Source organism: Aptenodytes patagonicus, chromosome 2 (assembly GCF_965638725.1).
Source record: "Aptenodytes patagonicus chromosome 2, bAptPat1.pri.cur, whole genome shotgun sequence".
Classification (NCBI taxonomy): Eukaryota; Metazoa; Chordata; class Aves; order Sphenisciformes; family Spheniscidae; genus Aptenodytes; species Aptenodytes patagonicus.
This window is the reverse complement of record NC_134950.1, coordinates 84,686,051-84,710,409: the sequence shown is the minus strand read 5'-3', so window position 1 is coordinate 84,710,409 and position 24,359 is coordinate 84,686,051. Positions and strand designations below refer to the sequence as shown.

General features: G+C 40.3%; 1 protein-coding gene across 2 annotated transcripts in view; it reads left to right on the top strand.

Moving 5' to 3' along the window:
- Positions 1 to 21,582, top strand: part of MYO10 (myosin X) — a 175,417-nt gene extending 153,835 nt beyond the window's left edge. For both annotated transcript variants that reach the window (XM_076330372.1, XM_076330371.1), the window contains 13 exons: positions 3,221 to 3,314; positions 4,095 to 4,150; positions 6,570 to 6,712; positions 7,768 to 7,962; positions 9,113 to 9,270; positions 10,511 to 10,634; positions 12,425 to 12,722; positions 14,356 to 14,563; positions 15,158 to 15,294; positions 16,249 to 16,369; positions 18,891 to 19,343; positions 19,722 to 19,913; positions 20,197 to 21,582. In XM_076330372.1, the coding sequence (XP_076186487.1) occupies positions 3,221 to 3,314; positions 4,095 to 4,150; positions 6,570 to 6,712; positions 7,768 to 7,962; positions 9,113 to 9,270; positions 10,511 to 10,634; positions 12,425 to 12,722; positions 14,356 to 14,563; positions 15,158 to 15,294; positions 16,249 to 16,369; positions 18,891 to 19,343; positions 19,722 to 19,913; positions 20,197 to 20,307 (2,290 nt within the window). In that variant the 3' untranslated portion in view covers positions 20,308 to 21,582. The remainder of the gene's footprint in view (positions 1 to 3,220; positions 3,315 to 4,094; positions 4,151 to 6,569; positions 6,713 to 7,767; positions 7,963 to 9,112; positions 9,271 to 10,510; positions 10,635 to 12,424; positions 12,723 to 14,355; positions 14,564 to 15,157; positions 15,295 to 16,248; positions 16,370 to 18,890; positions 19,344 to 19,721; positions 19,914 to 20,196) is intronic.
- Positions 21,583 to 24,359: the final 2,777 nt, after the last annotated feature.

The following is a 24,359-nucleotide window of genomic DNA, read 5'->3' as shown; positions in this document are numbered from 1 at the left end:
TTGTGGCAGAACATTAGTGGGAAGAGTCAGACTGCCAATGAAAATTTGCCTAGAACTTGGCTGTTACCCATTTATTACAAGCAACTTTCTGAAATACAGTATGTCTGTAGAGAGCCAGCCATCAGCCATTGGTGCTTGTCTTGTGCATTACCCTGCTAGTTTAGCTGCGTAGATTAAATCAATATTTAAGACCCTGTAATCTGCCTGAAATAAAGTGCCATTCTTTAGGGTTGGGATCTGTTTGCCTAAGCAGAGCCCAGTTTTTTTTCAGATAAAAGTTGTAATGTGGTCACTGGATTTTAGGGTGAAAGCGTGTTCATGAATAAGAAGAGCGTGCAACAGAGTGTTTCCCTTTCTGCTGATTTAAAAAAAGGTGTCGCTTTTGTTGCTAAAGGATCCATATCAAACTGTAGGGGGATGCTGGTAGGTGAGGAGCAAGCTTGACTTGTCAGATCAGTTGTAGTGCATCTTTAAAAAAAAAAAAAAATCCCCACACTACAGTTCATGTGAGATAATAATATGCTTGCCCATAAAAATCAAGCATTTAAATAAAGTGAACTTAGTAATCAAAGCTTATTACCCGCTGCCTTGCTGCCCCAAGGCCAGAATACAGGATGCCTATGTCAACATCGCTTGAGCTAGTTTTGCTCTGAAGCCTTGAAAGTTGCTTCGTATTCTTTTCTTTTTAAAGGTATAATACCTTCCTATATCACAGGACCCTGAGTATAAATTTAGCAATGCTTACAATGCAGAATCATTCTTCATTTTTTAGGCATCCTTAAAATTATCCTTGAAATAAGTATGAGTTTTCCAGTACTCATTGTTAAGATTCATGTGTGATGTGAGTATATTTTAAAATGAAGGCTTAGCTAAAGGCTCTTCTATTAGAGTTGTGTACATGCCCTAGGGACCAATAAGAAACTATCAGCATAAAGACTTGTCTGTTGTCATGCATCTCTTCTTTTTTTTTTCTTAAATGTGGAGGAGGAGACACTATACGCTATTGTTGTGTATATGCATAACACACCATACAGATCAAATACTTTTTACCAGTGTATTTCATGTTTCTTTTTTCTCAGTCATCCCAGAAAACTTTAATGAGGGAGATGTGTAAGGATTTGCAGATGGGCTTAAGTCAAAGCCTCGTTAATGTTTGGCATTGTTAAAAGTGAAGTATAAAATTATTGGACTGTGTTGTTCTGGATCTGCTATTGAAAAAAAATATTTTGTACATGGGCTAGATCATGATCCTGAGGTTGCTTTTTATTCAAATGATGGGAAAAAGCAAAAGAAACCTGACACCCCCTCCCGAAAGAAGAATCACTATTTTGATCATGGAAGTGTAATTGAGGAAAGAAGTAACGCTTCGGTGGGCAGCCATTGCTGAGGGTTTGTTCCTTTCAAACCCCTAGTCTGTTTTTTTCCCTATTCCTGGGTTCTAGGACTCAGCTGAGAAGCAAAGGAGGTCCTGAGAGGGAAGAAAGCAAAAGGAGAGTAAAATCTGCCTTTGTCTTTTGCAAAGTGCCATGATTAATTTCTTTTTCATTGTTTACACAAAGATTATGTGAAACTCTGAAAACTCTGAATTGTTCTTTCAAATCCGATAATGAACTATCACTAACTGTGCATACAGTGCTGTGAAGTCTTCTTTGTTTTTTAAATAGAAGATTGACATTTAAATACATTTGGAATTCCTGAGCCCAAAAAGGGAAGCTGAATTTAATTTGTGGGAATCTTTTGGTAGATGAGGTTTAGTTTTCTTCAGCTGATGGTTCCTACTCTTTAGATTACCCTTCCCTCGTTTTGAGGGGGTTTCAGTGACCTTGTCTTACATCCAGCAAAGTAAGCGTTAAGCACAACCTCTCTGTGGGTATCTCTGAGTCTTAACAAAAGAAGCAGAACTAAATATGTTCTCATCTTCTTTATTGTCAGGCACTCTAAATCTTCATTTTTCTTCATGCCTTGCATTGTTTCTAATGAAAGCATAAGGTGATAGAAGGGATTTAGGATATGGCAGCGATGGTACTGTTTGACAGACTTCCACGGGTTTTTCTCAAGCTATTTTGGCAGTTCAGTTTCCAGATATCTACATTATGGGGAACAGTTGGATTCTGAATGTTGGAGTTAAGGAGGCAGCACTTCAGTGTCATAGGCATAAATTCTGTGACTGTAAGTAATTGCAGGAAAGATAGCTTTCTATTTAAAGCGAGTGGTTTTGCACTTGTTTCCTCAAGCTGGTGGTGGTGGAGAAGCCTCTGCAGAAAAGTGAGGAGTCTGTTTGAAAGGCTGGGCTTTTGAGCCCTTTGAAAACTTGGCCCCAGGTGGTTTTCATTAGAATGGCAAATTCATATCTCAAAGAATGGCATTCAGGAACCTGCGGAACAGGCCAAGCTCTGCCCTCAGATTTCAGTGGGGTTGCTTAGAGCGGTTGAGCTTCATCATATACAAGTGCCAGGAGGGTAGAGATTTCCCAGAAGCAGAAGGTGTGGTTGGAATTAAATCCTTCTGCAATTGCTGCTCAGCAGCACTAGGGGCCAAAGTACTGGAAAACTCTCTGCCGGTTTTCCTATTGTGGATATATACAAGGCTACTGGAGTGGCACGAATTGGCTCTGGTTCAACTTCACTGGTCCTTCCAGCAGCTGGATTTTCCAATGCTCCTTAGGGAACAAAAAATGTAGAGATATTTGCTTGGGGTTTTTATTCTTTTTCCCCTCCGAGTTGTGCTCCTACAGAGGACTTGATGGACTTGGGTGGTCTTTGCAGAAGTATCATTGTAAGAAACTATTACCAGTCACGCTATCAGTGCAGCAGAATTTGTAATCTGAAGGTTGGGTTTCCCATTAAAGGCTTTGCGTGTAGCTAGTAACGTATTTTTTTCCAGATGAAATGTGTGGAATGTGTTATAAATACTCCCTAAGCACTCAGATGTTTCAGTGTGCTTACTGCCAGTTTTTCAGAGATGCCACTTCTTGTACAAGGTATTTGTCTTTAGGAAGAAGGGTATGACATGAGCTTGGATGGGAGATCTGGAGGGGCTTGTTTGTACCCAGTATTACTTGAACTGACATAAAGCCTTGCTGCTTTTATGCATGTTGACAAAAGGAATCTTAAGCAATTTCAAAAACCTGCAGAACCTGCTAGGTGTCTGCAGAACAAAGGTGACAAAAGGCTTGTGCAGAAGCAACATTTTACTTACACTGCTGCCTTTCTCTCCACAGCCAGTGGTTTAGTGTACTGAGTCAAGTCCATGCGTCCACAGAGCAAGAGATCCGAGAGATGCATGATGAGCAGGCAAATCCACAGAATGCTGTGGTAAGTCTAAATCGGAAGAACTTTTCAAAGCAAGTATTTTTAGAAAACAAGGAGCACTGTGGTGGTCACAGCTTCTGAGAGTCACAACCTAGGTTTCCTTAAATGCGGTGGTAGCTGTGACACTGGCTAGAGGCTCCATGTCCTTGACCTTGTAGCTGTACAAGAGGAGAGTCTGACTTCTGATTCCTCTCCCATCATTCACCTTGATGAAAAATGAGTGTTGTTTTGGGGGGTGGTTTTTTCCGGTCCGGTTCCCTATCACACCACAGCGTATGCTTGAGTTTGAAGTTTGGCAAAGATACAGTTAATGAGTAAATAAAAACCCAAGAGTAGAAAATTTGAGATTTCGCTGGTCCTGCATTTATCATTCTGTACAACATACACTGGGAATAAATGGGATAAATTTGGAACCTAATATCAAGCAAAGGGAAATAAAAACTTCTGCTTAATGGCTTCGGAAGCTCGTTCTGAGAGGATGCCATCTATATTGGAATGGCACTAGGTGAAAAATTCAAGCGGGTTTGGAAGCATAGAAAAATAAGAGTAGTTTCTGAGCTGCCTCCAGCTTAACTAGGGATAATCTTTTACTGGATCTGTTTATCTGAGTCTCTTAGTTTTCCCCTCAGCAGTTTTAATGGTTAAGAGACACTGATGACCAAATCCGCAGTTCATTGTGCTTGATCAAAGCTGCTGCTCCTTTCACCTGTCTCTGAGAAGAGTACTGTGAGTAATGTAATAGTAAATGTCTTCCTCCTCTTCTGGTTGGATATTTGTTTATAGGGTACACTCGATGTAGGACTAATTGATTCTGTCTGTGCTGCTGACAATCCAGATAGGTAAGTCAGAACCATGCCTGGTGACTTCCTTTCTTTTTCTCCTTTCTCTAGCCAAAATCAGATGCTTTATACTTTAGTCTCTATATTCTGCTGACCAACCATGCATTAGTGATTCATTATTGTCTCCCTTTTCGTAGTACTAAACACCACATGTTAAAACATGGAATAGGCATGGCGGTGCTTTTCGTGGGGGCTTCACTAACTTCCCTGACACTGCTTCATATATGAACTGTTCAGCTACTAAAGAGATCCAAAAGTAGAAGATTAAATATTTCTTTCATTTATACAAGTAATGCTCCTGAAAAACAGCAGCTTATTTTTGAGTCCTTTAGCAATATAGTAGGCAGAAAAATTCATTTTAACATTTCTTCTGTTCACCTTCTCATGCAAGCATGTTGTCTTTTACAGGGATGAGAATTATTTCCCGGAATAAAAATGTCTTGTAACAAAGAAGACAATGCAGCATAAAAAATAACCGTCAGGATATTCTTAGTTCTTGAACAAGTAACAGTGTTTTGGGGGATAAAAAGTCGTCTGGGTTCAGGCTATGACTCTGGTTATAAGGTTACTGGCTGTGAGGTATTATTTGCACTGTAGGAGTTCTTTCCAGTCTCCTCATTGTGCATGTGTGAAACAGCTGGGTTTAAGTTACCGGTTTGTCCTTGGCCTGCCAAGACACTGGTACCACAAGTAACTGTGATTATAAGCCCAGGTTTCCTAAACAGTACAATACAAATGTCCAGAGCCTGCAAAATTTTCAGTTAGAAAGGCATTTCTCCTGTAAGCATTTTTCACACAGATTTTTTTTCTTGTAATTTGTTTTTTAGTTCTCTCAGTCTAAATCAGTGATGGAAGGTTTTTCAGTTAGGAAATGAATTTGACTTACACAGGCAATAGATTACTTTTATCTTGACACGTATGAATGCACTATTGCAGGCTCAAAAGAGAGAAGCTGAGCAGAGAGCCCTTTGAATCTGTAGTCAGAAAGAATCCCAAGAACAGGGCTTCTGTTATTTTCCTGAACTGGGGAGGAGAAGAGGGGAGCCTGGAAGGTTGGCTGCTGCTGATCATAACCTCCTGTTTGACTGCTTGATCTACCTTAGTTTATACCTTAGCGCTCTCCTTTGTCAGTTCTCTTGCTGCAGTTCATCTGTAGCTTCTGTCCTGTGTATCACATTACCCAGCTTTCTAGAGTATGCTTCGTGTAGCTCAATCTCAAGCTGCCTCCTCTTCATACATTTTAAAACATGGCCAACAAAATTCTTCTGTTCAGTTCACATGCCCACTTGTTTCCTCATCCACCACTCTTCCTGAATAATGTAGCACTTCAGCACCACAGTGAGTGTGACCAAAACGTTGGGTTCTGATCACTCCCTTACCCTCTTCTATGGTACGGGTGAGCACTAGCTGTAGGTAGCTCTTAGATAACTTTTAAGACAACTTACACGCTTCTCGTGTTACTTGATTTATTGTAACCTCCCTTCACACAGTTTTCTAATTTTTCCTCCTAATAATTTTATTTCCTTTTTTCTTTATCCTGTCATCCATCTAGCTTTTACATGGCACACACTGTTTTTAGAGAATGGTATTGTATGTGGGTGAACCTCTCCATTCCCGTAAACATTTTTTTGATTGGTTCTAATTTCTACCCAGTTACCTTCTTGCAAGAACTGTAAAAGGCAGGCCCGTGAGCTTCTCGTGCATGGGGTGGCCCAGGCTGCATCGTTCCCATTTTCTACATCTGATGCAGTTCTTAAAAACTGTGTGTGTTCCAGGATGAAAAAATTAATGGTAAAGGGTTAAAGCAAGTGTTTGTAGGCTGAAAAACCTGCCTCTCTAATCCAGAGAGCCATCAGCACAGTTCACTTGGGCTAGTTCTTCATGCTTCAGTGAATCCTGGTGTAGGATTGGGTAAAAGCCAGACCCTCATTAAAAATAGATTGTACTCTCTGCGAATTGGGTTGCACTGCATTAAAAATAAAAGAATCTGTGTTCACATGCTGCTTCACTATAGACCTTTGTAAACTGTAGTTGGTTTTAGCTAATGTAACTACTGAAGCAGACACTCTAAATAGATCTGACCCTGAAATAGAGTTCTGATTCACATCCAAAGCTGATTAAAGATTGGAGGTTTTTCTCACCATAGATTTATTTTGAGATAGGACAAGTTGCAATTTAATGTAAACTTTCCCACCATTCAGAACCCTAGCATTTTGGTGTGAATCCAGCATAATTAAGTCTCTTCAAATGCTTAATTTTTTTTAGGTTTAGTGGTGTTGAAATAAATGCTTCAGAAGTAGACAGTACTTGTCTGAATAGAAAATGCAAACAATGGACAGTGTTTATGGTTAAGGTGAGTGAGGTAAACAGTACGTATGTTGATTGTAAAGGCTTTTTCAATCTTCATTTATTTTCATAGACCCAATTCATTTGTGATCATCACTGCTAATCGTGTTCTTCACTGTAATGCTGACACTCCTGAAGAGATGCATCACTGGATAACCCTGCTCCAAAGGTCGAAGGGGGACACTAGAGTGGAGGGACAAGAATTCATCGTGAGGGGTAAGAACTGAGTGGGGCAGTAACAAAGTAATTAACAACCATTAAGCTTCGAAGAGATTGTTCCCACAGCACAATCTGGGTAATATGCTAGCATTGCATGGCTGTGTTGGAGCCTCATCTTTGTACAGTGGACTTTACTCACAAATTAATACAGCTGTAATTATGCTCCTGCTATGCCATGTAAGAAAACACTGTAATGATAACTGTCCTGGTTTCGGCAGGGATAGAGTTAACTTCCTTCCTAGTAGCTGGTACAGTGCTGTGTTTTGGATTTAGGATGAGAACAAAGTTGGTAACACACCCATGTTTTAGTTGTAGCTAGGTAACGCTTACACTAGCCAAGGACTTGTCAGCTCCCCATGCTCTACCGACTGAGAAGGCTGGAGGTGCACAAGAAGCTGGGAGGGGGCACAGCCAAACTGGCCCAAGGGACATTCCATACCATGTGACGTCATGCTCAGTACATAAACTGGGGAAAGCTGGCCGGGGGGGCTGCTGCTCGGGGACTGGCTGGGCATCCATCAGTGGGTGGTGAGTGATTGCACTGTGCATCACTTGCTTTGTGTATTATTATTATTTATTATTATTATTATTATTATTATTATTATTATTATTATTATTATTATTATTATTATTATTATTTTATTTCCATTATTAAAGTGTTTTTATCTCAACCCACGGGTTTTTCTCACTTGTGCTCTTCCAATTCTCTCCCCCATTTCACTGGGGGTGGGGGGGAGTGAGCGAGCAGCTGCGTGGTGCTCAGTTGCCAACCGAGGTTAAACCATGACAATAACAAAAGCGTTTTTGTGAGTTGACAAAAGAATTTTTCTAGGTAAACACCAAAGTTGAAAAGTTTTCATGTTAATTTTATTATATCTTCATCATTTCATTGTTTGAGAATTTTACTCAAAGTTGTTAAGTATGTGGGCTAAACGATTCACATCATAGTTGTGTACTTTCAACAACAAAAATAACTTCTAACAACCTAATTTTGTCCACCTCTGTTTTTTTAAAAAAAAAAAAAAGTGTGATTCAAGTTGTGTCTTTATCAGGATGGCTACACAAGGAAGTAAAGAACAACCCAAAGATGTCTTCATTGAAACTAAAGAAGCGTTGGTTTGTTTTGACGCACAATTCTTTGGACTACTACAAGAGTTCGGAGAAAAATGCTTTGAAATTGGGTACGCTGGTCCTGAACAGCCTCTGCTCAGTGGTCCCACCTGATGAAAAAATCTTCAAAGAGACAGGTAATTGTTTGTTCTTGTTCAAATATGCTTTCAATTGCTTTCTGTCCTACTACCTAGTAATGCAACAAAGAGTGCGTAAGAATATTTTAAATGGATTATTATGGTTGCAGTTTGATGAACAAATCGAGTTCCTGAGTCACTGAGGCATTTTACAGGGAATTACTGGGCAAAAAACCAGAGGTAATAATGCATACAGGAGTAAATCCTGTTCTCACTAACATTCAAGTTATTGTAGACTCACACTGCTGCTAAGTTAGTGTGAACGCTTACGCTTACACATCAAAGACCTGGGGAAAGACATATGGGTGGCACTCTCCTCATACATTATTTTATCTGCTGAGGAACTATGAGGACTAACGTTGGTGGAGCAAGTATAGGGAGATCTAGAGTGAGAGTCCGGTTTGTGCTAACCTACATACTATATCTGAGTCAGCTCCCCCGTGCATTTTCAAAACTGGTTTTCAACTCAGAAGTGGCTGTTTGCAAATGAGAAGCGACTGTTGACAGCCCTGCATAATCTCACTGGGGTCACTGACACTTCAAAGAGGCTTTTGCTAGTGAAAGATGCGACAGATTTTCTTTAACTGAATCTGCTTCATAAAAAGCCTATACAATGATGCAGAGAGAGAATTTGAACCGAAATGCTCTTTCTGTCAGAGTTGCCACTTCAGTGGTGTGAAATTAATGACTTTTTTACAGAAGAGGTAGTTCGTGCTTTATACCTGTTTGTACGTGTGCCACAGACGATGAAAGACTCTTGCTTACAAAGCAAGACTGTCTCAGATTTTCCTGTTACAGACAGGACTGGAGAAGCAGGGCCCCCAAGCCACAAGTAGCTGACAGTATTCCATAGTGGTGGTTTATGGTCACTTTTACTAAGATTACTGGATAACATGGGAGGCTGCATGATGGTGGTTGTACTCCGAGATTACTCCTAGGCTTTTTTAAAGGAGAGAATCTCCTTTAATGCCATAGTATCTGTATTGTGATACTTAATTACTCGTACAACTCCTTAGTTCCTGAAAAACTGCCAGCGTGATCCAGAATGCAGTACTCGGGGTCTGATGGGACTACAGCTGTTTTCAGATAGAATTTGGGGTATTTTTATAGATACAGCTTCTATGATTAATAATTTTTACTGTTGTGCTAGGTTATTGGAATGTAACTGTATATGGACGCAAACATTGTTACCGTCTCTATACAAAATTGCTTAATGAGGCGACCCGCTGGTCAAGTGCCGTCCAGAATGTGATTGACACAAAAGCACCGATTGATACTCCAACTCAGCAACTTATTCAGGATATTAAGGTAGGCACAAACAGGAGGGCGTGGGGTGGGAAAGAATGGTTGCTTAAATATTTGAAATCAGTCTCTTTTTTATGTTGGCTTTGCCATACGGGGTAATAAAGCAGAAAATGTGAGCTTTAATCACACAGCGACACGGACTGAAATTGTGGAACCTGAATGTATTTACTGACCTGGTAAAGGAATTTCTGTCTAAACAGTAAGAGAGCAAAGTATGAAGTGCAACTTGGAGGCCAAGAAGGATAACTTTTTTCCATGAAAACAGTAACAAGTTTTACTGGTTTGTGTAACTTGACAGACATTGCTATACCAGGCAGTAGAGCGCAGTGTGCAGGTTCATGAGTTAGCAGACCTGTTTGGCTATGTCCACAGTGAGCAGCACGCCAGGACGTGGACTAGACAGCTCGTGTGATTTTTTTTCATTATGCTTCGTTTCTTGTTTAGCCTGTGCTATCATAGAACATCTCATGTCTCTGCGTGATGAGAAACATAATTAATGCTTGCTGCTTTATGGTCCTGTTGGAGACATTGCATGCATAGCCAGAGAATGTATTTCTGGAGATTTTGCTAATCTGCTTTCAGGAGAGAGGATGATGATTCTCAGAAGAGACACCCCAAAAAAACCCAACAGTATCAAGTCCTGAATTCCAAGACTATGAATGAAGGCTGTTTCTCAGAGCAGTAGAAATATGTGGAAGTTCAGGATTGATAGAAGACAGTGGTCACCCATCGGTCAAACTTGGCCTAAGAAAGAACAGTATTTAGACGTCAGAGTAGGTGCATCAGGTTTACAGCAGCAGTTTTTCTGGACTATTTTGTTACGGTAGCTCCTGTAGAATCTAACTGAAAAGACCAATTAGTTATGCTGGAGAAATATTTTTAAATAAAACTTGGATACAGATGTCTTAATTCCAGTTATGAAATACTGGAGTAAAAATGATTGTAAAATGAAAATAGACTTTAAAAAAATTCATGAAACTTCATTTTTGTCTCCTGCAGCTCTGCTGTGGTTTGGTTTTTACTGCACAGATAAAGTAAGCTTATGCAAGGTCTGAGGTTAGCAGATACTGAGCATTCATAGCCCGCAGAGTGCCATGGGAGCCACAGTACCCACAGCTGGATTTAGCACCAAATAATGTTGGTAACACTGACGACTAATTTTTTCACAGCCAACCTAAAGGCACAAAGCATTGCGTCACTGTTAATGCTGGACCCCAAAGCCTGCTTTTTTCTTACCCCATAGGAAAACTGCCTGAATGCTGAAGTGGTTGAACAGATTTATAAGAGAAACCCTATTCTCCGTTACACTCATCATCCATTGCACTCACCGTTACTGCCACTGCCGTATGGGGACATCAATCTAAACTGTAAGTTTTTCAGTCACAGAAACACTTTTCTTTATGAAAGACTAAACCAGAGGATGGGAGTTTTTAGTCAATGGGCTATAGTGAAGTAATGGTAGGCAAAATATATTTTTATAGTACAAATAGACACATTTTCCTGTTCTCTTTCAGGAGGTAGAGAATAGCAGTTTGTCTAGCATAGAGCCGTGGGTTTGTAGTGCTCCTGCACGGGTGTTGCAGAAGGGAAGGTTGCTATCGCTGCTGTAATACAAGTTTGTTGCCCTCACCAATGCAGTTAAGACCACTGAGTTTGAAAAAACTTTGCACTGAAGTAAGCAACTAAACCCAATTCATTTAGTCTCCTTGAATTATAGTCTCTTTCTCAAATTATTGTTGCATCCTATCTCATGAGGGGAGCTGCAGCAGCCACAACTTCCAATTAACAAGTGTAAGTTTCATCAGTTGTGACGGGAAGCATTATTTATGTGGAACAAGATTTGAGTGGACATTATTCTAAAAAGTAATGGGTCGTTTACTCCTGAAACAGATGTAATCGTGTCTTTTAATATCCTTGGCTCAATCACTAACTTAGAAGTCTGTTTTGAACGAATGGTTCAGAGCTATTGATGGTTGTGAATTTGGTATCCTTAAATGGGTTTGCTTATCTTATTTTGCAACTGCGTATTAAACAAGATATGACTCAGATCAGAAGTTTCATTCTTGGGAGGAGGGTGGGAGGTCCCAGCTGATTAAAAGCTAAGGTATTTCAGGTAAGACTTCCTGATAACCCAAGTGATATCCTTCTGCTCAAATGACAAGGAAAAGGAAAACCCTAGGAGAAACCTTTCCCTTCTCTTCCCCCTCCTCCTCCTCCTGTACAGTGGCAAGGCACAGTTCTCATCTTCTCGGCACTTGAGCTGGTTGTCCCATGCAGGAGTGCAGCATGGTTGCTCTCTATTCCCCATGGACAGGAACGGCTAGCTCCCTCTGAGGTAGAAGTCTTGCCGAAGTCCTCCCATACTAAATGTAGCTCCACAGATGGACTGATGCCCAGTTATTGCCTTGACTTGCAGTTGAGTTCTAGTTATTTTCTGCAATAGTATAATGTCAGGTTAGAAACTTAATATTCATAACATACGTCTGTACTATTTTGTGCTTTGATGCTTAGTAGGCCTAACTGATTCAGACATCAGAGCAATCTCTTCCATCTCTTGAACCCAAGAACTGCATGGTGCTTTTAAGTAGATTGTGAAAGTTGTTAGCCCACGCTGAATAACCTGTAGTACAAAAACAATCACCACCTTTTCCAGCACTCAAAAAGCAAGTTGTAGTTTCATGGCAATTATTTAGTTTAGTAGTATTGTTTGGGTTTAATTGAAACGCTACCACTGTAGCCAAAAGTGATGCCTTGTATCTTTGTCACTTTCCATAATGCAGTCATGCTTTACCTCACTTCTGATCTGATTAGGTTTTCACTTTCTTGTGACAGCGAAAAGTGGTAGACACTTCAGCAGTATGGATTGCTCTGGAAGGAAGCTGCTTCTTCAAAAAAACTCTGATCAAGCAAGATACACATTTTAGTTATGTTGTCAGAAAGTGTCAAAATGGGATTTCATTAAATTCAGATCAAATCTCAATAGCAAAATAGCTCATAAAATGAGTTTGCATCATACATTTGAAATGGAAAAAATGCATTCTAATATCCTGCCTAATAAGGGTCACAGAATAGCATTAAGCAATTCCTACGTTAAGCCTGAGTGCTTTCTCTTTCGTATCTCAGCCTAAGCACCTTTTTCCCTATTTTTCTTTTTTAGTGCTGCAAGACAAAGGCTACACAACTCTGCAGGATGAAGCCATCAAGATATTTAATTCTTTACAGCAGCTGGAGTCTATGTCTGATCCCATCCCTATAATCCAAGGTATCCTCCAAACAGGACATGATTTACGACCTCTTCGAGATGAACTCTACTGTCAGCTCATCAAGCAGACCAATAAAGTGCCTAACCCTGGGAGCGGGGGGAACCTGTATAGTTGGCAAATACTCACCTGCATGAGTTGCACATTTCTGCCGAGTCGCAACATCCTCAAATATCTGAAGTTCCATCTCAAAAGGTGAGAAGCTTTGAACTACTAGAGCAAGAAAAGAAGTTTCTTCACTCACTGTTTTCTTCCCCACAACTTGTAACAGTGTTTAAACATCTTGAATTGAGACTTGAAAATGCGTTCACTTAGCGAACGGGTTATGCCAAACAATGAATCTAAAAAAAATGTTGTAAGGAAAGCATGTATGGGTTGATCTAGGTGGAATTATTCTCATTTGAAGAATCAAGCAAAATCCCACTAGACTGAATGTGTAACTTGTTAATGTTGACCAACGCGGGGGCTTTCTGTAATTGTGTAAAGTTGCTTAAATGGCTTGCAGCCAGTACCCCCAGGTCCCATTCTCAACTATCCAACCTGTTAAAAATTCTTCATCCTGCTTACCTTAGTTTTGTGAGGTACATATCATGCACATGAAAGAACCTTAGAATGTTTAAAGATGTATTTGAGGTAGAAATGTCTGTTTGCAAATCTAATTTTAAGACATTAGTGACCATTAAAAAAAAAAAAAAAGTCCTTTCTGACAGTTCAGCACTAACCAGAATGTAGAGTTCCTCTTGCTGTGACGCAGCGTAAGAACGCAAAGAGTGTGCCATTAGGAAAGTTAGTCCACTAACAACAAACTGTTCTCAATAATTTAAAAGTCGTGTCTGTGTTTGTGCTAGAGCATGGACTTTGTAAGTCACTTTGCTAAATGTAATTATTTTATAAATATTTGTAAAATGCTTCTATTGAAGATATACCTTTCAACCAAAGTAAGCTTAGTGAAACACATCAATCACTTTATAGAACTCTTAAAATGAAAAAATCCAACATGGATTTGCTTTCTCAATTTAACTCAGTTCATAAACTGGTCTCCCAGTTAAAAAAATTGCAGTTGATACAACATTTGTAGGTTGGTTTCAATATTACAGATGCATCGTCATCTTACAGCATTGCTGTAATCCTGCAGTAATCTTTTTATGCCTTGGGGATCATGAATCACTGTACTTCTTCACATAAGTTAAACCTTAGTAGCTCTTAGAAGCTGGTATTTTATCACTGGAAATATTATAGAAAACCTCTGTGCTGAAAGCTACCCGAATTCAACCGTTTTCAATAATTAAGAGTTGAGTTCATTGACGTTGTTAGCGAATACTCATAATACTAAGTGCTGAACAGTAAGGTCTAGAGAGAATCTTTGAACAAATCAGGAATAGAAATCAAGTATCCTAAGTGACACTACCACAAAACTGAGCAGCCAAAAATATGTTGTATTGCTTTTTTCTGAAGTACCTTAGTGCCGTTTTGTCTTCATTCAACAACTGCTTCTGACAAAAAGGGGAGTTGATTACAAGAAGATTTTTATAGTTATCTTGCTGTCAAATCTGAGTCATTACAAGGTTCTGGTAGTTAATGCTATAAAGGTAGTTCAGTTTTTGTGTTCCATTAGGTTTGTAGAACAAAATGATGAACGCATATAAGTTGTCCCACAGTAAATCACAAGTTAGTACACGTTCCTTGACAGTGAAGATAAACCTTTGAGCATGTCAATTAAATAGCTTACTGGATACCTAAGTACATTCAGGAAAAAAATCCATTCTCAGATAAGTAAACTTCCTATTTCACAGGCTGGCAGCTTAAAGTAATAATATTTATCTCACAGGATTCGTGACCAGTTTCCAGGAACTGAAATGGAGAAATATGCACTTTTTACTTATGAATCTCTGAAGAAAACCAAATGCAGAGAGTTCGTGCCATCGCGGGATGAAATCGAAGCTCTGATCGGCAGGCAGGAAATGACATCCACAGTTTATTGCCATGGTGGGGGCTCCTGTAAGATTACAATCAACTCACACACTACAGCTGGAGAGGTGAGAAGGGGTGACAGAACGGCTTTGGCACAAAATCAGTGTGTCCCTTTACGTGCCAGTTCCAGCCAGTAGTAGCGTTAAACTTTGGAAGTGCTGGGGGTTTCTCTACCGGTCTCTCCTTTCAGGGGAGGGAAGGCTTAGAGAGCTGTCCCTCCAACTCCGCAGCGTGTTCTGAAGAAATCCCTGCTATAAAAACCGTCTTTAGAGGGTTACCCAACTATAGTTCCCTCTTACAGGAAAAATTACAGGAAAGACTAAGCAATTCAGTAGAGGCATTATTGGAATAACTTCAGTAGATATTGGTGGTTTTGAGAACCAGGTTGCTTCCTAAAGCTGGAAGACTCCTGCTGAGTTGGTGAAATACAGGGGTAACACCCAGCCAGGTGATAGCACGCATACGTTCTAAAAGAATCAGCATTATTTAGTATAAAAATTGAAGTGGAATTTGACAACAATTAATACTGCTGATGAGAACGTTAGCAACATTTTTAGTCTAATGTAAAACCTAGCTCTGAATTTTCTTCTAATTATTTGTCTTACTCTGTGGTGCTGCTTCTCCATGCTGTGGTTTTTTCATGTGCTGTTTTTCATTAGGTGGTTGAAAAGTTAATTCGCGGCTTGGCCATGGAGGATAGCAGAAATATGTTTGCTTTGTTTGAATACAATGGAACTACTGATAAAGCAATTGAAAGCAGAACCATTGTGGCTGATGTCTTGGCAAAGTTTGAAAAGTGAGTGCGCCTCTCCTTCTCTCTCACCACTCTAATAAGTAGCAATTAAATAAATTTCCAATGTCAATAATGCTGAATTTTCTCTTTCTCTTGCTTGTTTCTGATGACACAGCTGAATTACACACATGGCCATTTCTGGAACAAAAGCATCTTTATTTTTTTTCTTAAAGGAATTAATGAGCCACCTATTCACCTGTGTTTAGTTTTCCTTTGTCTTGACACCAGTAGAGTAATGTTTCTCTCATCACTATTTCCACATTTTCTTTTCCACTACTACAAATTTTTCCACCACTACTAGCATTGTGGCTGCCCCAGTAGTGGGAGAACTGAGCTCCAGGCACTCATTTGCCATTCTGACTACCCATTGCCTAACTTCACGTGGAAGTCACCACAGCGCAGCTCACAACATTTTTCTTACCAGTAAAATTGAAACGACCCATAGCACTTTAGTAAGAAAATGTAATACAAGCCTAAATACCTGTTTGTCATCCTTATGTTATAGACGTGGCAATCAGCCTCCGTTATCCACATAAGAACAGGGGGAAAAAAAGAATGTCTAAGGTGTTGTGCAATTACATTTTATAACAGGACTTAATAATGTTGCTTTTATCAACACCTCACTGAGCCACAAATAAAAGATTATTAAGAGAATTTGGCTTAGAAACAGTTGACTGAGAGTCAACATTTGTAAGTCCTTGATCTTGCTGTAGGTTCTAAATACACCCACCCCACCCCCCATCTCTCCCCCCCCCCCCCCATCTCTCTCCCCCCCCATGACATCAGTCAAGGTATACTGCTGAAAACAATTAGCTCCTGTCAACAATACCAGATGGATAGCAGGTGTAACAAAGCAAAATTCAGTGATGCCTTGCTTAGATTCTTCAGGTGTCAGTTTAGAAAGGAGCTTGATTTCACAGGTCTGATCTCTGTCTCCCTCTTCACACATCTGTGCAGGCTTGCTGCCACTGCTGAAGCTGGAGAGATGCACTGGAAGTTCTACTTCAAGCTCTACTGCTTCCTGGACACAGAAAACGTCCCAAAAGATAGTGTGGAATTTGCCTTTATGTTTGAGCAGGTAAAGGACAAAGGTTCCGTTCTGAGGCACTTTTAAGAGGAGGAAAAAAGCAAGAGATCTAGGCAGCACAGAGAGAGTTTTGATTATGCTTGTTTAACTAAATGCACTGCTACTCAAGCATCAAGTGCAAAGAAAGCAATTCAGTGGTCAAAATAGGCTTATCCTGACATAAGTGAAGCACATATGATTTACCTAGTGTTATGACTTTTCTTACTTCTGCATTACTTGTGAATTGCTTTATGTATAGTGGTAAAAAATTGCATAACTGGGTCTAAGCTGGATAAAAAAGAAAAGGATAATACTTGCTTTTAATTTTGCTCTTGTGAAACCATTTTCTTAAGAAAGTGCAAGAAATAAAGTGAAAAATGTGTAACTGGCAAGCAAATTAATTATTAGAGACCCATGTTGGCAACTGTACAGAACTAATCGAGCAATAGCTTTTTCTCTTTTCAAAAACTGATTGGTATTTCATAGGCACCGTAGTAAAACAAATCAGTCCCGTCTCAGCGGTAACTGTAAGACAGCTATGACAAGCAGAAATCCACTTAATGAATGTGCTGAGCTCAGAACGGGGCCATATTGCAAAACATAAAATAAGTGAAATCGATTTATAATGAAAACTAAATGCGTCAGCAGTTGGATTTCTATTATATGAAGTCCTGTAGTTGCTCAGAAACTCTCACTGATGGCATTTATTATTGTTGACTGACCACCTTCTTTTCTACTATATTGCAAATAGCTGAAAATTCTTCCAGTGGACAGCTTCTTTCAAGTGGTCACTAGAGACAAATAAAGATTTCTGAGTAAGGCTATTTGCAATGCTAAGACGCTGATATTCTGTTGGTAAGCAAGCCCGATGTGATCAAGAACTGACATATTTCAATTTTCATATGTATGAAGCTTTTTCCCCTTCCACAGGATCAGAAACATCTTCACTGTAATAGAGTATTTCTTCCTTGTTCAGAGTTTAGGTTTTAAGGCACCATATTACATCGTGAGTCTACCAAAAGGCTCCTTCCAGAGCCTACTACTGTAGCTCAATCCAGAACCGCTTATTGCTGTCTGAAGGATCTGGGCAATAGATTGCCTTGGTTGGGCTTAGAAACGTTACCATTCTGACTGTCTGTCTGGTTTTACATATGGAGGAGTCAGCCGGTTAATGCCTCTGCTTTGGGATGAAGTTTGAACAGTAAGAAGAAAATCCATGAGAGCTCTGCACCAGATATTTTACGTTACATTATTGGTGTAAGGAGGCAGATCTAGATAAGTTTTCCGTATGAACAACTAAAACAAGCACATTTGCTGAAGCAGATTGTTTTCATGCAGCATTCTGTGCTGATCGGTGTTTAGCCAAATATTTTATGTCTTGCCAAGACCAATAGTATTTAAGTTATAAAGCATGGCAGATTCAATCCCTACAATTAATATTACAGCAATACCTTAGAGAGGTGACTTATTACATTCTAACATCAGTTCTGTTCTTTTTTTCTAATTGTCTGCTTTTGATGTCGGTCATGGACTTTTTTTCAGCCAATTAAGAAAGTTCCCTTTTGTCATCAGTTTTAGTTCTGTAACCTCCATTATTTTAAAGTCTGAATCCTTTAATTCATAAGGCGCTGAAGAAAATCTTTCAGTTCTTTCTCATTAAAATACTGTCCTTCCATTTCCACAAGACAGCTCTTTCTTCTGCTTGTGTACAGTCTCAGGTAAACCATCTTGCATGGCTTAAGGCACATTTTGTCTCCATCCTAAGTGTACACCTAAATGAACTAGCTCTTACTTAGATGTGAATTATCTCTGGGTGTTTACTAAACCGCTTGCAATTCCTGCATCTCCAGACATGGGGCGCGTTTGCTTCCTGTACTAGTGTCGTATGAAAAAAAAAAATATCCTAGCTGCTGCACATTTCCAAAGGTTTGAATGGGTGTGCGAAGAGCATCGCCTTGGTTCAGAATCTCATCCCTGATGCTACGGACCACTATAACATGTAAACGTTTTACTAACTTTATCTGGGATCCATTGAAGAGTTACTGTTTTCCTTCAGTGAGGTTTATTACAAAGCTGTCCTAGGGCTTTGCTTGTTTGGCTGGAAACGTCAGTTTTCACAGCCAGATTATTGATAGCAGTAAGCAAAACTAGAGCTACCCATTTCTTCCTAATGCCCTTGAACGGAGATGGCTTTCTCCCAATCAGGTATTTAGATCTTGATTTTTCTCCCCTTTACATTTTATTTTCCTTTTTAGTAATTCAGTTGCTCTCTTAGTGAACTCACATATAAGAGCTGTACTAGTAACTGTAATTCCCATTTAGCAAGTTCCTCAATTGCCTTGCAGTTCTTCTGGTAAACTCCATCTTACCCAGTTTAACAAATTTGCCAAGAGATTTACCACATTTGATTGATTTAGTGGATCATTTATTTCAGATTCTGGGTTTGCCTGGCAGTAAATCTACTTCCCATTTCTCTCGTAGTCCTTTCAAAGACTGGTTTGTACATAAAAAGCTACCTTTTTCCTCTTGATAGGCTCATGAAGCAGTGATTAGAGGACATTATCCTGCTCCTGAAGAAACCCTCCAGGTCCTTGCAGCTTTGCGTCTTCAGTACCTTCAGGGAGATTACACTCTGCATACCACCATACCAGAAATGGAGGAAGTCTATCCCTTGCAAAAGCTGAAGTCTCGGATTACACAGTCTACCAAAACATTTACTGCAGCAGAGAAGGCTGAGAAGAAACGAGCCAGCTTCCTTGAAGGAACATTGCGGAGGAGTTTTCGCAGTGGCTCTGTCAGCAAACAGAAGGTTGAGGAGGATCAGATGTTAGACATGTGGGTCAAAGAGGAAATCTCAGCTTCTAGGACCAGTATTATTGACAAGTGGAAAAAACTCCAGAGGATGAACCAGGAGCAGGCTATGGCAAAGTATATGGCTTTGATTAAGGAATGGCCTGGCTATGGCTCAACACTCTTTGACGTAGAGGTGAGTACAACCTCCTGAACACTCTTAACTACAGTTTATACTGTATAGATGGTGGCTTCATTACTGAGTAGGGAAACCATAAATACGGTACCACAATGCTCAGACAGCTGAGGTAATAAAGTGTTAGAGATTAAAAGCATACTCCCATTAGCAAGCACTGTAGCCATTTAAATCCACTAGTTAACCATAAAATACAGAGGGACAGAATGCTAGCCTGATGGGTTGCAAACAAGTTTAGGAGACGTGTAAAAGGCTACGTTCAAAGAGGGACAAGCAACATGCACTTTTTAAAAAATGGTTACAGACAAGAACCTCAACAGTAAGTGTTGCGTGGCTCCCGCTGTTCCCTTTGCTGTTAATCTACATTTTTTCCTCTAGTGTAAAGAAGGGGGGTTCCCACAAGAGTTGTGGCTTGGAGTCAGCGCTGATGCAGTTTCTGTCTACAAGCGTGGGGAAGGAAGGCCTCTGGAGGTGTTTCAGTATGAACATATCTTGTCATTTGGTGCACCGCTTGCCAACACCTACAAGATCGTGGTGGATGAGAGAGAACTGCTTTTTGAAACTAGTGAGGTAAGAGCAAGAAGGAATTTTGTTACTGTGGTCTTCCTGTTCTGATAGCCAGGCTGCTTAGTAATTTAAGTAATTGCTGCACACATTACAGATTTATTCAAGATCCCTATAAAGCTAAAGGGAAGACATAGTGAGATGGATAGAAGTGCTGAGTATTTTTATTTGTTTAACCGTGAAAGGGTTTTGTTGAAAGCTCAACAGTTCTATATTGTTAGCATCTAAAGAAATTCATTCACATACTGTTACCTTACTAAGAACTTTGATCTTTATACTCTTTTGGCAGGTGGTTGACATCGCAAAGCTGATGAAAGCTTACATCAGTATGATCGTGAAAAAACGCTATAGCACCTCTCGATCAGTGAGTAGCCATGGAAGTCAGGGCAGCTCCAGGTGAAAACAAAACCAGTTCTACTGTGCTCTAAATAGAACGTATCGCTGCTTGGCCTCAAAACGACCTGATGATACTGATCACATCTGTTGACAAGCTAACAAAGAACCAGAGTTTCCACGGAAAAGATCTTCAAACATTGTTTTAGAAAGACCACAGGGTGGGGAGGGGAAAATCAGCTGAAATAGTCACATACTAGAACTGCTGGCTCGTTCAAAACTTTCCAAAGCATTATTATCTTCAGTTGATGTAACAAATGCCTTAAGACTTGATCCACTGCAATACAAGCAGTAATAAGTGCCTTACAATATTAAACCCAACTTGTATTGACCTAAAATTGCTGATAAAAGTCAAGAGGATGTTTTTTGTCCTTCCAGAACACTAAAAACAAAGTTATATTCCTCCATTCTGCTCTAATCTACTGGCCTGTATACATGTGGGAAAGGGGAGGGAAGAAGAGCAAGGTATATTTTTTTTTTTGGAGAGCTGCTGGCAGCCTTCCTGATGGACGCCAACATTTTGTTTCCCCTTGCTTCCATGGATGTGCACACTGTGCATGCATATTTGAGCTGTCAGTAAAATTTGACTAATTTTATTCTGTATTTCACAAGTCTTTTGAAGCAAAGGGAATAAGTATGTGCAATGGTGTAAACAGTCTTTCTGTACATTTTAATAGTTCAGAGTTATAGTTGTTACAATTGTATGGTTACTTTCTAAGCAGTTTTATTAACAAGTAAATTCCAAAATTTTCATATGTTGATTTTACTATTGCAAATATGTATTACCATATAAGTAGCAGAAGTCTGCATTCTGTATCTGCTGTATTATAGAGAGAGATGTAGCTGAGAATATTTATAGACTACCCTAATATGGAAATACAATTATCAGGTCAATACTCCGTAATATCAGCTTAAGTTTTTAATATTAAATTTTTCTTTTAAAGACATCACTCTTTTATAATTCTGGCTGGACTCTCCAACCCAGACTGACTGCCAAAGGTCAGAGCCCTTCAGAGTTGACTAGAGAATGCAAAGTTATACAATGCAACTGCTTTAATATAGAGTTCTCTATTTTACCTGGTTGCCTGATGAAGGTTCTTGACAGTACCCTGTAAATAAATTGGGGAATATCAGCTAATAATAAGCTGATTTTGGACTTTATTTTTGTACAGAAATACTGTAATATAAGGCAAAACTCTGATCAAAGGTATCTTTTTGTCCACAGCAAAAAAAAGGAACCTGAAAAACCTTACTGTTATTAAAAATCTCAGCCTTTAAGGAATCATGCCTACTTACTAAAAAAAAAAAAAGGGGAGGGGGGCCAGCAATAAAGAAAATATAAGTGATGTGCTCTGTTCTCACTTCATACTGAGTTGGACTTGCAGCAAAGTCTTAACTTTGTCCATCTTCTCAGGAGCCAAGCCAGGAGCACAGTGTAGGCTATACATACGTTTTTGCTTGGAAAGGTGCATGTGGCTTTGTGTTGTAATGGGGCAAGTTTCTGTCTGTGATCACAACTACCTCCTTGACAGAATCATTAAGGTTGGAAGAGGCCTCTAAGATCAGAGTCCAACCGTCAACCCAACACCACCATGCCCACTAAACCATGTCCCTAAGCGCCTCATCTACACGTCTTTTAAATACCTCCAGGGATGGGGACTCCACCACTTCCCTGGGCAGCCTCTTCCAATGTTTAACCACTCTTTCAGTAAAGAAATTTTTTTGATCATGTGATGTGCGTCAGTTACACCATCAGGATAGAGGGGAAGGACTGCTGAGCAATTCCACTCCACAAGGAATGTGCAAGTAGAGCTTTTGCTATTTGTGTAGCCCTGATGTAAGATGGCTTGTTTTTACTAGCCAGCCACAGCATGGTAGTGCAGCATCCGCTGCCCTCGTAAGTCTACGTAGCCTTTACAGACTACAAGGCTTGCTATGAGAAATCCTCCACCTTCCTCCAACTGGCAGATACTTTTAGTCACTCCATCTGTGACGCTGCCCCTCGGTCCCTAAAAACTTGCTAAATAACACTACTAATTTCATGTCCCCACCCTCCCAGCAAAGGTGAACTTATCTAAGGAAGACAAGAAAAATGAGAGAACTGTAACTCCAGTATGTATAGCTACACCTACACAGAGTATCTGAGACTGCAATATTTCTGATTTTTTCCATATGCAAGTTGTTTGGAAAGAACTTAGCTGCTCTTAGCAAGGCATCCTTGGAATGACACAATTTATACATTTCAGCTGGCACAGCAAGAAGGTTCAGTTTCATGTAGGTGCTGTTTGTAAACGTGCTCAGAGAAGTCCCTGCCACATCATCATCATTAGTTTGTCAAAAAAACAGGAATATACAAGGTGACGGCCTTGAAAAGTTGACACTGCTTCTCCAGTCCCAATTCATTTACCTCCTGACTGACTTCTGGACGCTATCAACCATTAGTAGGGATGTTTGCTCTGTGTATGTAGTCACGCTGCTGTAGTGCCTGTCACTACATCCAAGGGCTTCTCTTCATTCGTGCCAATTCTGCCAACCTGCCACACAATTCTTACTTCAGTTACTATTGTAGAGCAAATAAAAGCTTTCATAATTGTTGATACTTGCAAGAAAGAACACACAGTTCGTCAAAATAAATACTGCATAACAGATACACCTGGACTTGGAAGTGAGAGCAGTGTTCCTTAAATTGTAAAATATTTAAAAATTGATTGAGGAGATGATCTAGTCTTGCAAATTATTTTGCTTCAGTAAAAGTTTGTTCCAAGAATACATGAGATTTCTTGCTAGAGCCAGAAATTCTCTCCTGCCTATGATCTCTTCTGTTACAGTAGCCCTTGAGTGCATCTGAAGATAGGAGAGGAACTTTCATAACACATTTTTACTTTTATTCGAAGCCTACCACCACTTAAAAAAGAAAGAGTAGATCTGTACATCTGGACAAGCCATTGTATTGCAACTGCTGCACTCTGTAGGTTGAGCGCATCAGAAATCACGGAGAACTGAGTATTGGAAGTTAAAGGCTTCTAGGAGAAACGCCATGCCTTGTCCAGTTCCTCTAGAGAGAAGGGTGATTTTACTCTACATGTTACGGTCGTCAGGACTTGAAACTATCACGTTTTCTGAGAGGGTGAAGAGAACACCCTCCCGAGGCCCCTGCCCTCGGGACCGGCCCTGATCCCAGCACTGCCGCTCGCTCCGATCCAGGACGCCTCCGGGGATCCGTCGCTCCCAGGCAGTTATGCTGACCCTGATGGAAAACCCTCGGGGGGGGGGGGGGGCGGGGAGCGCACAGCAGCTTCACCGCGCCTGCTGACTGTGCCTGGTGGAATACAGCCACAGCGACAAACGCCCCGGGACCCAACCAGCCAGACATGTTGCGAGAGCGCAGGCTGGATAGAAACTACGCAGTCCGGCCTAGGAATAGAGTGGCAGCTGCAACGGAAATGCAATTGTGTGTCATCACCTTAGCACGCCTTAAAGCTAGCCGTGCCTCAATTCCACCTATGTCCTCAGGCTTCAGTCTAGCACTTTCTCTGTGCCTCATAATAACACATACCTCCATTTGTCAGGGTGCCAGAATTCTTAATAAACTTACTTAATTACACAAGTTATGCACAGGAAATTGCTCCACCCAAAAAGTGTTGCATCGGAAACCTAGGTTTCAAGCCCCACGTTTCTGAGGCATACGGCTGTAACAGGTACACACAGGTTGGCACCAGTACAAACACCTAACACAGACATGCTACAGCCTTGCAAGTCATGCTGGCCTAAGTCCATTCTACAGCAAGTCGGGCAGAAGAGTGGCAGCTTCTTCAATGCTGACAGACTGTTTCTCACAGCACATGCACTCCAGATCATTTACAGCTCTTTGCAGTAAATACAGAAGAGTACCAACCAAACGTCAGCACTGTCCTGAATATAACTAATTCTGCATGGTGCCCAGCCCTAGAAACCCACAGCATTTCACTCCATCAGATACAGGAATACAGCTACCAGCTGTGCTGTGGCACAACCGTACTTTCACACACACATACACACACACACGGCTGCAAGGTGGGT